This window comes from Crocodylus porosus, unplaced genomic scaffold, assembly GCF_001723895.1.
Source record: "Crocodylus porosus isolate Cpor-Errol unplaced genomic scaffold, CroPor_comp1, whole genome shotgun sequence".
Classification (NCBI taxonomy): Eukaryota; Metazoa; Chordata; order Crocodylia; family Crocodylidae; genus Crocodylus; species Crocodylus porosus.
In genome coordinates, this window is record NW_017728909.1 from 72275109 (window position 1) to 72289752 (window position 14644).

The 14644-nt window shown below is 41.4% G+C and overlaps 1 protein-coding gene across 1 annotated transcript in view; it reads left to right on the forward strand.

Moving 5' to 3' along the window:
* Window positions 1-14644, forward strand: part of FER (FER tyrosine kinase) — a 357078-nt gene that overhangs the window by 160506 nt on the left and 181928 nt on the right. The window contains exon 13 of the mRNA XM_019532458.1: window positions 1089-1211. Coding sequence (XP_019388003.1) covers window positions 1089-1211 — 123 coding nt within the window. The remainder of the gene's footprint in view (window positions 1-1088; window positions 1212-14644) is intronic.

The following is a 14644-nucleotide window of genomic DNA, read 5'->3' on the forward strand; positions in this document are numbered from 1 at the left end:
CACAGACCCCCACCCCCAGCAGCAGCAGCCATTGGATGCTCAGGGCCCACTGCTGCCAGAGCCCCATGCAGTGTGGCGTGGCTCTAGCTGCCTCAGACCCGGCACCACCTGTGCAACTCGTCACGGGTCCAGCCCAGCTCGGCCCGGGGTTGTGTGCCTTCAGGCAGCCCTGGTCCACTTCACCTGTCACCTAGGGCCTGGTGCCACTCGCAGGAACTGTGTGTCATGCTTGACCAGGTCCTGCCTCCACAGGCCCTGTCCTTCGTAGGTCTGGCTGCTGGTGGCCACAATGCCAACAGGAAGCCGATGAAGGGGTAGGGGTGGATGCAGTGGGTTGGAGGCGTTGATGTATTATGTGGCCCTGCCCGGCCCTGGCTGCAGCAGAGCAGAGTGAAGCAGGCCACAGACCTCCCTCAGGCTGGTGGGCCGGATACAGCTTGTGGGCCATATTTTGCCCACTCCTGCCTTAGATGCTCTTGGGGACTATGTTGATTTCACTTTTATCAAAGATTCCTTATAGATTTTATTCTCTGGGTGTCAGTGACTTATGTAGAGATAGTATTACATAGTGAATTATGATTTCATCTGATCAGTTTTGATCTTTCTTTCCAAATGAGAAAAGTTTTACTTACCCATATTAGGAATCTGCAGAGGTTTTTTTCCCTAGTTCAAATCTATTTTATGTAGTTTTATGATTAAAAGTTATCTGAAAGTAAATACTGTCCATTTTTTTAAATAAGTAGTATATTTGTTGCATATCCTTTTTATCATATTCAGAGTGTCATATACTCAGATTGATGTCTTATCCCATCAGAGTTGAGCATTCTTTAAAGAGTTAATGTCTATGATTATTTAATTATGCCAATTTTATAAGATGTTTTTATAAATTGTTATGGTTCAGATTAGAGTTCCATTGAAGTCAGTAGACACTTTAATACTGATTTGAGTGAGACCAGGATTTACTCCTGTGAGATTAAACTGTTTTTTCTCTAGTTATTAAAGGGTGATGATTGTTAATTCTTTGTTTTATATGGTTTTTTTGTGAAACTTTCTCTTTTCTCAGACTGAATTTTTTTTTTCCCTTACAGAATCAGTATAGATTTGAAGGAACTGGATTTCCCACTATTCCTCAACTTATAGACCATCATTACACAACAAAACAAGTCATTACAAAGAAATCAGGGGTAGTTCTCCTCAATCCTGTTGTTAAGGTACGTGTATGTATCAAGTGTTTTATTCAATAGAAAGTTTTCTGTGTTTCATTTCATGATGTAAATTATGGCTCTTGAAATTAAAAGTGAAAATAATAAGAAGTTTGTGGAATGTGTTTCGGTGCAATAATTTAATCAGAACTAGTCAGTCACTGATTTCTTCAGACAGTTCAGTTCTATTAACATTATTACATTATAACATTATTTTGCTCTCAAAGCCCTTCATATGTTGTTTTTTTGTTATTCGTTCTGCAATTCCCTTTTCCATTTTTTAGTTCCTTTTTGAGTTCTGCAAATTCTCTTCAATAATCCCGTCTTACTTTTAAAGGTTTATGTAAGCACATGGAAGTGAAACTGGGAGCTTGAAACTGATATTGAACAGAAGAATACAGTAAACCTTATACAATGCTTTATATAAATTTTCAGAAGCATCACAGTTTGGGAGAGCATAATGTTTCTCAATGTTCTTCCAGTAGTTAAGTCTTCCTTTTTTGACACTTTCTCATGTGTCAACCAGCCCTGCATAATACAGAACTAAATCTTTCTTTTTCCATGTGTATTTAGTCAGAAAAGCCTTCAGATATGTCATTTTACAAAATGTAAGCAAGCAGAACAGTAGTCGTTCTTCTTTACTGTAATCCTAGATCTTTTTCCATACTAATATGTAGTAAATAAAGTGGATTTCAGTTCTCATTCCCAATAGGGATGTATTGTCTTGGTGTAGTGAAAAAATAGAGGGAGGGATTAAGTTTTGTGGCTGAGATGCCCTATCATAGCTTGCTGCCTTAATATGGATTGCTACATGTATCCTGTCTGGAACACTTGACTTTTTATTTTTTGTTATGAAGGCATGATGCAGTTCAACAATTATAAATTAATATGGTAGACCTAGGTAATATCATAAATAAAATGTAGCCAAGTACACAAACTTTTTAATTTTGAATGACATCAAAGAAAAGGCACAGTTCAAGACAGAAGCTTGTATTACTGCAAGTTTTCCTCTCCTTTAACCATGTGGTTAAAATTATACTAGAACTCAGTTGTACATTTGAATTAAACTGCGTTTGTTCTGCTTAGTCTGTAAATAATTTTAACATTTATTGAACTTGATATATAGATAGACAACCGTCCACCTCTAGTTGACATACCTCTTTGCTCTGCTTTCTGTAGTTCTTGAAATTTAGGAATAAAGGTTTTGGAAAATGCTGATGTAAGGAGAAAGAGAACACTACCATATATTCTAGGTTATTCTTTGTAACATTTATGAAACTGAGGAGTCATATATGTTGTACATAAAGTTCTGGTATCCAAATAGAACACGATAGACTTTAGGATTTTTCTTTTTTAGAAGTGTAAATAAACAGATGTGTTCTGATATAAACAGTCTGGTTTAAGGGAACATTTTCAAGGTTGAAGAGTCCTAAACGTAAATTATTCCTATCTCAACTGTTTGGGAAGTCCTCATTTTCCTTATGTATTTATTTTAAATGTCTAATGCTATACCAAGTTTTTATCTTTCTCTGACTTTCTACAGTATTCTTTATTGCAGTGTCTAAGAGGACTTGAATTTTAAAAAGTCTTAGCCAGCAGTTCTAATCATCTTTAATAATCTACATTAAAAAATCCACTGTAGTATTTGTAGCAGAAGGCCTGGTGTTCCTGCTACTTTAACAGCAGGCAGGCTGCATATGAAACAGGTGGCAGGTGTGATAGGAGACAGGAGCCATACAACCTAGAAGAAGGCTGGGCAGGCAGTCTGGCCCTGGAGATTGCTGGGAGAACATCTGGGCAGGATGGCTGCAGCTCTGAAATAATACCAAGGAGATTACAGCCTGTGGTAACATCTGGAGGTTTGGGAGGGACTAAGGGGAGGTGGAGGTCCTGTAGGGCAGGGAGCAGGGCTAGAACATGGGTGAAGGGTAGGGAAAAGACCAGGGTGAGTCTGGGTGTTCTGAATTGGAACAGGGAGAGGACCAGAGCAAATCTGGTGCCTATAGGGGACCAGAAAGGTCTTATGCCCAGGAGAAACTAGATACCCGGGAATAGTGTGGAGATATGAGTCAGGGTGGGCTCAGGGACAGAACCAGAACAGACTCAGAACCGGGAATAGGACAGGAATGGATGAGAGCTTGCTCAGGAATCCCTGGGGCAGCCTCCCTTTTCTTAAAGGTAGAAGTACATCAAGGCATGGCAGTTAAACAGAACGGGAGGGTCAAGGTAAAACAAGCCACCAGGGGCATGTCCAGACGAGTGCACACATGTGCTTTGTGCACCTCAGAGGCTTTGGAGGTGCTGTAAAACGCATGCAGTGCATGTCATATGATTCTCTGCACTTGATATTTACAGCACAGAGCCAAAATTAGATAACGGAGGGGGGAGGTCCAAAAACAAATTGGGACAGTGCATGTGGCTTCAGTGTGCACCACCTCAACCCAGAGCGTGACTACCGAGAGCCATGCCTTGGCTACTGGCCAGGCTCTGCAGACCCAGATTGCTGCCTCTTCCAAAACCTTTATTTCCCCAGGGCCCCAGGTAAGCATGCAGGTGCACTCCCCGGGAACAACTAGTAATGTCACAACTATGTGTTACTGCTATTTGTTCCTGGGGACACAGACTTGTGTGCTCATCTAGACATGCCCCGGGGGTGTCATGGCCACCCCTGGGACAGGCTTTTGTTACAGTATATGAGTGCATACTGAAAGATAATTTAAGGTATTATTTGATGTCATAGAGGACTGTGTAGTCCACAGTAACTCAAGTGTTTCCTTTTTTGGGGGCTAGCTGTGTGTATAAGGGACTTCTTTCAGTACCTGAAATCTAGAATTGTTTTTTAACCAATTTAGTATTAGTTTTTAGTAGTGCTAGCGTTATTGTTGTTTGGTTAGATTAATCCATTGCTGGTAGTTTTGCCTAGTTTCCACACTTGTGCCCAGTTGCATCCCCAAATCAGTTCCTACTAATTTTTGAGTTGTCACATCTGATCTGGATCTCAAAAGATTAGTGGGGAGAAACAATTTAAACAGTATATCTTATGCCCTTCAGCCTTCTTGGAGGTGAATGCACATATATATTGTTTAATGTAGCTTGGCAGTAGCTATTCTTCAAATCATTATTCAGCATGTTGAACATGTTATGCCTGAGGCCCAAATAGACATTTATACTTCAGAACACAGGACTGGCAGGGGCCTTTTGGGTCATGAAATCTCGTCCCATGCTGGCTCAGAGAAACATTTCATAATCCCCCTCAGAAACTGATCACTCTTCATTGTAATACTGCATAAACTGTTTGCCTCCACTACTTTATATTCATGTCTGTATGCTGTTCCAGGACCTTACTGCTTTGATGCTTAGCAGCTTTCTTCTAATTTCCATCATAAATGTATTCATGATCAGCTTAAAACCCATTTATTCTTATTTCAAAGTTTATCCTGAGCTTAAATAGTTTTTTCCATGCCTACTTTTAAATAGTTTTTTCCATGTCCCTTGTCACCCATTTTTTGTGAAGGCAAACAAACTATGCTCTTTTAGTTTTCTCTTAAAAATGGAACTATGCTATCCTGTTCTGCTGTCATCCTAATAGCTATTTTCTTAACCTGTTCCAGCAGGAAGTCATCTCTCTTGAATAAGGGTGGCCAGAATTCTTCATAGTATCTAGATAAGGTCCTACCAACAATACCTTGAGCAAAGGCATTAATAATCCCTTACCTTACCTGATATGTCCAGGGAGATCACATTTGCCTCACTCATATTGATGGTTTTTCTCAACAGGGTGAAGTTACACATTACACTTAATTTATACTAAGGGTGCCCGAAAGGCAAACATCCACATGTTAAAGCTTATTAAAGAGGCCATCCTTAATGGATAGCCAGCACGGGTTTGTTGTGGGTAGGTCTTGCTTGACCAATCTCATTTCCTTCTATGACCAGGTGACCTGGACAAGGGAGATGAGATTGATGTCATATATCTTGACTTCAAAAAAGCCTTTGATCTAGTATCCCATGATACCTCTTGGCGAAACTCGCCAGTTGTGGCCTTGCATCCACCACGATCCGCTGGCTGGGAAATTGGCTCTGTGGTCAGACCCAGAGGGTTGTAATTGATGGCAGTCACTCATCATGGTGTTCTGTGACCAGTGGGGTCCCTCAAGGCTCTGTTCTTGGACACATATTGTTCAACATCTTCATTAATGATGTGGACACTGGAGTCAGAAGCGGACTGGCCAAGTTCGCCGATGACACCAAACTTTGGGGCAAAGCATCCACACCAGAAGACAGGCGGATGATCCAGGCTGACCTGGACAAGCTCAGCAAATGGGCAGATGAGAACCTGATGGTGTTTAAGTCCGAAAAATGCAAGGTTCTCCACCTTGGGAAGAAAAACCTGCAGCACCCTTATAGGCTCGGCAGTGCTACGCTGGCTAGCACTACAGAAGAAAGAGACTTGGGGGTCATCATTGACCACAAGTTGAACATGAGCCTGCGATGCGATGCTGCAGCTAGTAAAGTGACCAAAACTCTGGCTTGCATCCATAGATGCTTCTCAAGCAAATCTCGGGATGTCATTCTCCCCTTGTACTTGGCCTTGGTGAGGCCGCAGCTGGAGTACTACGTCCAGTTTTGGGCTCCACAATTCAAAAAGGATGTGGAGAAGGTGGAGAGAGTCCAGAGAAGAGCCACGCCCATGATCAGAGGTCAGGAAAACAGACCTTACGATGACAGGCTGAGAGCCATGGGGCTCCTTAGCCTGGAAAAGCGCAGGCTCAAGGGTGACCTGTTAGCCACCTGTAAGTTTATTGGGGTGACCACCTGTATCTGGGGGAGCGTTTGTTCACCAGAGCACTTCAAGGGATTATGAGGTTGAATGGTCATAAACTACTGTGAGACCGTTTCAGGCTGGACATAAGGAAGAATTTCTTTACTGTCTGATCCCCCAAGGTCTGGAGCAGTCTGCCATTGGAGGTGGTTCAAACACCTACACTGAACACCTTCAAGAGCAAACTGGATGCTTATCTTGCTGGGATCCTATGACCCCAGCTGACTTCCTGCCCTTTGAGCGGGGGTCTGGACTCAATCTTCTGAGGTCCCTTCCAGCCCTAATGTCTATGAAATCTATGAAAACCTGTGCTGGGTGCCTTCTGAGCAGCTCAAAGTTATGTCACTTCAGGCGAGAGTTAATTCTGGTCAGCATGACCTAGCTTGTATTAGGTTAATTTCAATTTGATCCACAGAGATAAAATTAGCAATTTATAGTTCTCCAGATTCCCAGGTTGCACTGCTCCTAGAGCCCCCCCCCACCAGTCCAGATTAGGATATCATTGCTTCTTTGTACATCTATTACGTCCAACTTTTGTGATAGTTTAATGAGGCTACTGAGAAGACTAAGGGCAGCCAGCAGTAGTCTACTCTGCAATACTCAACAATAACTAACTGGAAGTATCTTTGGTTTTGCACCAGTGACAGGCACTACCTATATAAAGTCCTTCTTCCCTATCTTTTCTATAGCACTGACCATATTTCTCAAATGTTAGAAACTAGCAACTACCTGTCTTAGATGTTGGAGACCTGACTGAACTCCTGTTCTGCCTGTAAGATACTTAAGTGGCACACACGAGGCTTTTAGGTGTCAGTCACAAAATAATTAAGGTATCTAAGTTCCTTATGTACCTTCATTTTTGCATGGAAGGATCACTGTTGACTAAACTTGTGCTCTCAGCAAACTCAGAAATGATCCAGAGCAGCCCCCTACATGTTTAACTCCACATGAGTTCTGCTGTAAGCCAGTTCTATCTGGGAAGCACATTCATTCTGCATGAGTCCCTGATTCTCTTGTAAAATCCTACTGAACTCATTGAAGTCGGGATCCTGTGTGGAGCTTGATAATGTAAGAAGAGAAGGATCTATGCATGTTTTGTCCAACAGCCTAATGATTAGAGAACTCAACCAGGAAATGGGAAGTCTGGGTTCTTACTCTCTATCAGAGAGATATTGAACACAGATTCTGCTTCCCAGGAAAATACCTTAACCACCAGCCTATAGGCTAGGCAAGACTTAAATCATCTTGCTCCTTCCTCTTGAAATTGGGATTCTTGATAGAAAGGAATTGTTGTGGGGCATGAGAGTGTACAGTGGCGATGTGTACGAGGTGCACAGGGGGTGCATGTACACCCCCTGAGAGTTGCAGTGCACCCCCTGCAAGCACTGGCCAATTGCTGCAGCTGCTCCCCATTGCAGGGTCCCCCCCGGTCACCGAGATTGGGGACCTCCTCTGGTTAGTGGGACTGGTTGCAGGGGAGGTACATGCCCCCCACTAACTAAGGCCACACCAGTCACCCATGAGAGCACACAAAATGGAGTCTCAGGAGCCCAGTGTGAGACAGAAACCCTAGGTTATGGTCTCTGCTCCAAATGCAGTTGATACATTTTAAATACATTAAATAATTTTTTTAATGTGCTCTCCTTGTCCCATTACTCATGGCATTCTGTTTAAGTCAGATGGAAAGGAATCAAAAAGTGCTGCCTGCTTCATGCTGCCAGGAAACTGCCCTATTGTTTAGGGTGCTTTCCTGCAGGCTGGAACCAAAGGGACCTAGAACCTAGGTCTCCTACTTTGTGGGCAACTGCTCTAACCAGTAGATCATTGGCCCAAAGGTTCTTCATTCTTTGTTTTACTTTATGGTGTAATCAGTTTTGCTGTCAGTTTGTTTCCCTCTGTGCCAGCTAGAACCTGATGTGGTAGAAATGCATAAGGCTGTCTATTGAAAAAATGGGAGAAAACTATGTGGCTTCACAGGGCAGAATAGGTTTGGCATCTGTGAAGGTAGCATGCTGGGGGAGAGGGAAGACTGTCTTCTTTTGTGAAACAGGATCATACTTCCAAGATAAGATGTATATTTTTCGAGTTAGCTGCCCCAAAGTTTTAAACATCTTAAATGTAACTTAGGATCTGGGCCCATATATATCCAAAGGTAGAAAATTCATTTGAAATTACACAAATTAAGCTTTTGAAGAAATTAAAAACAAAAACATGCAGGTTGTTTTAGTCCTATGAACAAACTAGGAAAAAAATTGTTCTGAAGTTCAGTCAGAAGACGGTTGTTATCAGTGCTAGCTTTGGATCATGCTAGGCTAAAGCTTCCATTGTGGAGAAAAGATCTGTGGATGTTTGGTAAAGCATACTTCTTCAAAAGTATGTTCATGACTCCCTGGCAGAAGGTAGGGCAGGGTGCAACCATGTAGAGTCTAACTGGTTCAGAGATGTATGAACTTTCACATGTGATAGCCTGCTTGCTCAAATATTATGAATAGACTTGGAGATAAAAGGGTTTAAAATAGAGAGGAATTTAAATACAAAGGAAAAGTTCAAGGAAAGGACACCTGGCTTGGATTATAAGACTTTGTAGGGCAAATTTGGCCTACAGGCTATATATTTGACACCTCTTTGAAGTCAATAAGGCTTTGGGCAGTAGAGTCCTGCCTTCATCCCAGAGCGGGCCCATTGACCTGCATGTGTTTACAGAGGCAGGAAGTCAGCAGGTGTCAAAGGATCCCAGCAAGATAAACATCCAAATGTTTCTTAAAGGAGTTCAGAGTAGGTGCTTGCACCACCTCTGGCAGCAATCTGTTCCAGGCCTTGGGGGCTTGGACAGTAAAGAAGTTCTTCCTTATGTCTAGCCTGAAATGGTCTTGAAGGAGTTTGTGACTGTTTGACTTAGTCTTCCCTTAGTGTGCTCTGGTGAACAGGCATTCCCCCAGATCCTGATGTACACCCCTTATATACTTATGGGCAGCCACCAAGTTCCCCCTGAGCCTGGGTTTTTCCAGGCTGAAGAGTCCCATAGCTCTCAGCCTCTCATTGTGAAACTTATTTTCCTGCCCTCTGATCATGTGCGTGGCTCTCTTTTGGATTCTCTCAAACTTCTCCATATCCTTTTTAAATTGTGGAGCCCAGAATTGGATGCAGTGCTCCAGCTGCAACCTCACCAAGGCCAAGTACAGTGAGTGGGAGGATGACATCCAGGGATTTGCTTGAAAAGCATTTATGTAGGCAAGCCAGAGTTTTGCTTGTTTTACCAGCTGCAACATCACAATGGTGGCTCATATTTATCTTGTGGTCAGTCATGACCCTCAAGTCCCTTTTGGCCGTGGTGCTAGGAAGTGTAGTACTGCTGAGCCTGGAAGTATGCTGCGGGTTTTGCTTCCTAAGGTGGAGTACCTTGCATTTTTCAGTGTTGAACACAGTCAGGTTTTCATCCGCCCATTTTTTGAGCCTGTCAAGGTAAGTCTGGATCACCATCCTGTCCTCGGGTGTGGATGCTGTACCCCAAAGTTTGGTGTCATTGACGAACTTGGCCAGTCTGCTTCTGATACCTATGTCTACATCATCAATGAAGATGTAAAAGAGTATAGGCCAAAGAATGGAACCTTGGGGGACCCCACTGGTCATGGCGCACCACGATGATTGACTTCCATCAGCTGCCACTGTCTGGGTCTGACCTTGGAGCCAGTTCCCCAGCCAGTGGACTGTGATGTAGTCCAGGCCACGGTTGGCCACTTTTTCTCTGAGGTGCTCATGAGGTACCAGATTGAAGGCTTTTTTAAAAATCAAGATATATGATGTCAATCTCTTCTCCCTTATCCAAGTGATACGTCACCTGGTCATAGAAGGAGATGAGATTGGTCAGGCAAAACCCTACCCGCAGCAAACCCGTGCTGGCTATTCCTCAGGATGTTGCCATCTGCCAGTTTGTCAAGAACGGTCTTTTTGAGAATTTTTTCCAAGATCTTTTCTGGGATAGAGGTCAGGCTGATGGGCCTGTAGTTCCGGATCTACTTTCCTCCTTTTCTTAAAGATAGGCAACCACATTGGCCTTCTTCCAATCTTTGGGCGCTACACCTGAGCGCCACAAGTTTGCAAAGATCTGTGCCAGTACCAGTGAGCTGTGATGCTTACCAGCTCTTTGAGTACCCTGGGATGTAAACTGTTTGGGCCAGCTGACTTGAAGATGTCCAGCCTCTCCAGGTGTTCCTACACATGTTACCCTTCATCAATGTAGATCAATTCTCCCTTGTCTGGCCGTCCTGTGCTGTATTGAGCAGGGCTGTCCCTTGGTGCTGCTGAAAAACAGACACAAAATACCCATTAAGCAGTTTGGCTTTTTCCTGGGCATCGGTTGCCAGTTGTCCCATATGGTTTAGCAGGAGTCCAATGTTACCTTTCGCTTTTCCTCTGGCTCCCCACATTACTGAAAAAGGATTTTTTTATTGTCCTTGATACGTGTAGCCAGTTGGAATTCAGTCGCAGCCTTGGCTTTCCTAGTTCATTCTCTGCAGGTCTGGACCAGTGTAGAATATTCCTCCTTTGGGGTGGATGTGCCAGAGATCCGGTGTGTTGGAGCAGACTCAATTCATCTTGGGGTTTAAAGAGTATTTAGAATGTTAGAGGTGTCACGTCTGTTCACACTCTGAGGATTATCTTACAGCTGTCCCCTGGAAAAAATGTTAGGACACTTTATCTCTGGTATTTCACAGGTACTTAAGATATATCAATGGGCTGGTAGCTCTGTGGGATCCTAGGACATACAAAGGCTTTCTCCCAGAAGAAATGGTACATTTATTTATGTCCTAAAGAGCCAATATCCCTTACTTCAGACTTACGTTGCTAGCTAACTGTCACAGAATTCCTAGGAATCATTTTAATGTTTTTTTTGGCGTCCTCCAAGTGTATGACACTTGGATAAAGGCAGTAAAATTATCAGTGGATTATATCCTAAATAGAGAGAACATGTAAGCTCTTCTGAATAGTTCCAAACCATCTTCAATTCTCTCCTATTTTCATTGTATAATAATTTGTAGAAAAAGAAAGGCAGAATACCAGTCAGGATTTCATTTGATCCTCCATATTCCCTAATGAGAGGGATAGGATCAGAAGGCCTTTTTCCATAGTTCATAGTTAGAAGAACATTTTAGGAAATAAAGAACTACATAAAAATTGTGGCTCTACAAGCTATCAGATGGGTTCTAAAGTTGATTTCTCCATTAAAATGTTGGTTAATTATCAGTAATATTTATTCAAGCAATGTTATTAACTTTTTAAAAATTATTGCAGACCTATTGGCATGTGTTAACTTTTTTGTTTTTTGAGTCTAATTAAAGTGTAGTTGCAAGATCAAAACCTGTTATGTTAAAAAAATAAATAAAGGGGAAAAAAAGGTTGCTGCAAAGCAGCTTTTGTGTACTCTGCCTTCCTGTTGAACAATTTTGGAGTTGTGACCTGGCTTCCATGCCATTATATAGTAGTGCAGAAGTTCAAGCATTCTTATTTTTGGAAACACTTTGAATACTCTGACTCATAGGGTTGGAGAATATACTCTTCATTATGCACCCTCTGAAAACTACTTTTGATCATTTCATTTGACATTTTCACAGGATTCCTCTCCCATCTTCCCCTGAGAGCAGCAAAGCAGTCTTTGACATTCATGTAATCTTTAATCTTTTTATGCAAATTGGTGCCCCTGTAATAACCCATTGAGAAACTAAAAGTTGAATACCATCAAAATCATCACAGAATAAAATTTTCTAATAAGCAATCATTTTTCCTCCTTTACCATATTAGCTAAATGAGTGTTCACCTTCTGTTAGAGTGTCCTTGAAAGGAAACAATTTTAATTGTGCCACAAAAGGCCTGTCCCACTTCCCATTTATGTAGTCTAAATCTGCATGCTAGGAATTTTAATGACATAGAAATAATAGAATTTAAATTAGGAAGACCAAGGGCATTAAAAAGATATCTGAAAATGATTTTTTTTAAATGGAAAACCTTCTCATTTATATTTATTTATAATCTTTGAGAAAACTGCACTTTATGTTCTTCAATTTATTATTGATGCAGCAACTGAAGTATGTAAAAGGCTTCAGAATATCTTCAGAAAATATGTACCCAAGGGGTTTATAATGAAAATGGTTTTTAACCATACTTAATGTGTTTTAGGTTTTTAAAATCTTTGACCTCATATTGATTTTTTTTTTTTAATTTGCTAGGATAAATTTTGTGGACAAATAATAGATCTGCATGACATTCTGGATATGTTTTAAATTTGACATATAGAAAATAAAATCACTAAGGACATTAAAATATAACATACTATTTGTTTTCTCGGTAAAGGGATAGCCATACTAGCCTGAAGTCAGATGCAAGGTACAGCAGAGTTTTACTTTAAAAACTAACTGAATCAGAGATGGATAAACTTTCATGAGCAACAGTGCTCTTAGATAGAGATGTGTTTGAACTGCAGATCAGGATCCCAATTTTCACACACCCAGTGTTCAGGTCCTAGTTTTTCTTGATCAGGAAATATAACAGTGATTAATTGTAGCAGTGTCTTAAGGTAGTAAGATAAATTTCCGTAAATGATGGTGGGTCAGGGAGTTTTTTAATTTATTGTGTTTTAATAAAGGGAAAGAACAGCTGTGTGTTGGCCATATACAACAACAATACCACGGACAATTAAGTTGCATGAAATTCAGACAACTTTAACCTTCCGTCTTATTTAAAAAAAATATGGAGATTTCTCTTCTGAGTCCTTGGAAATGCAGTAGTAGTAATAAGGACAGCTTAAAATGTTAATAATGAGCAACAAAGTATTGTATCGATTACTTTGTGGCCAGGGATTTTTATATGTATTAGCATGATATTTTATCTGTGCACTTCTTCAATCTCAAGCTGTCCCAATCCTGCCCTGTGCTCCCATGATCCTTAACCAACTTAGTCACCTGCATCTGAATCTGGCCATAGGCTGACACAATCTGCCACACAGGGCCACATTATCTGGCTCACAGTGTTCCCTCAAGTCCTGAAATTTGGCAGCAGGGAAGCACCAATTAAAACTTTCACTGCTCCACTGCCACCAAATTTCCTGACCCTTGGAGAGCCTGCTGGCCAGATCTGGCCTGCAGCCCAGGACTTGAGCATTCCTACATTGGACTTTGTTATCCCATCTTTACCATTATAGATTTCTGTCACTTTTGTAATGAAAGTTAAGGTATCATTCTTAGAGGGTTTCAAAATCAACTTTCAAGTATCAAACAAGAGGAATATTATGAACAAGTAGAACTAGCTATTTTTCATTGTAGAAAACAAATTTTATATTGTTCTTGAGAGACCTGTCAATGAAAAATGTTTGCTTTAGAAATATTAGAAAGGCACCTAGAATTATATATAGTGAACGTTCAGAAACTGAGTCATAAACAAAGGGGGGGATGCCACATTGATGTATGTTAAAAAAAAAAAATGAACAAAAGTATCTTAAATCCAACCTGAAAATAAAAAATAACAGCATATATGTTCTAATTGAGATTTGTTTTTTCTAGAAATAATTGTGACTGCAGGAGAGGTAAGATAAGCTTCTGAAGAGATGTGAATTTTAGACTTTTTTTAGTGAGAAAGAAAATATTTAGGTGATAAACTATTAACTAAACTATTCAATAAAACTATTAAATAAAAGTGAAAAACTGCTAAATCAAAGATTAAAAAAAAATAAAATATACCAGTTTGGAGAAAACCATGAATGAAAAATGTAAAACAAAATAACTTTTTTCAATGAAAAAAATAGCCTTCAGCAAAGAGCAGTTAAATCTGCCACATGATTTTAAGTACCATATGTCATGTATATACATATGGTCCGGGTGAGGGAGATCCCCTGCCCTCCATTAATGCTGACCTCATGAAGGAACACCTTGAGAAGCTGGATACCTTCAAGTCAGCCGGCCCTAGCAATCTACACCCCAGGGTACTCAAGGAACTGGCCAGCATCATAGCCCAGCCTTTGGCACGGATCTTTGAAAACTCCTGGTGCTCCGGTATAGTGCCTGAAGACTGAAAGAAGGCCAGTGTGGGACCTATCTTCAGGAAAGGGAGGAGAGTAGATCCGGCTAACTATAGGGCTGTCAGCCTGACTTCTATCCTGGGGAAGATCTTAGAAAAGTTTATTAAAGAGGCCATCCTTAATAGACTGGCCAACGCCAACATCCTAAGGGTTAGCCAGCACAGGTTTCGTGCGGGTAGGTCTTGCTTGACCAATCTCATTTCCTTCTGCGACCAAGTGACCTATCACTTGGACAAGGGAGAAGAGATTGATGTCATATATCTGGACTTCAGAAAAGCCTTTGAGCTGGTATCCCATGATCACCTCTTGGTGAAACTGGCCAGTTGTGGCCTTGGGTCCACCACGATCCACTGGCTGGAATATTGGCTCCGTGGTCAGACCCAGAGGGTAGTAATAGATGGAAGTCACTCATCATGGTGTCCTGTAACCAGTGGGGTCCCCCAGGCTCTGTCCTTGGACCCATATTGTTCAACATCTTCATTAATGATGTGGACACTGGAGTCAGAAGCGGACTGGCCAAGTTCCCCAATGACACCAAACTTTGGGGCAAAG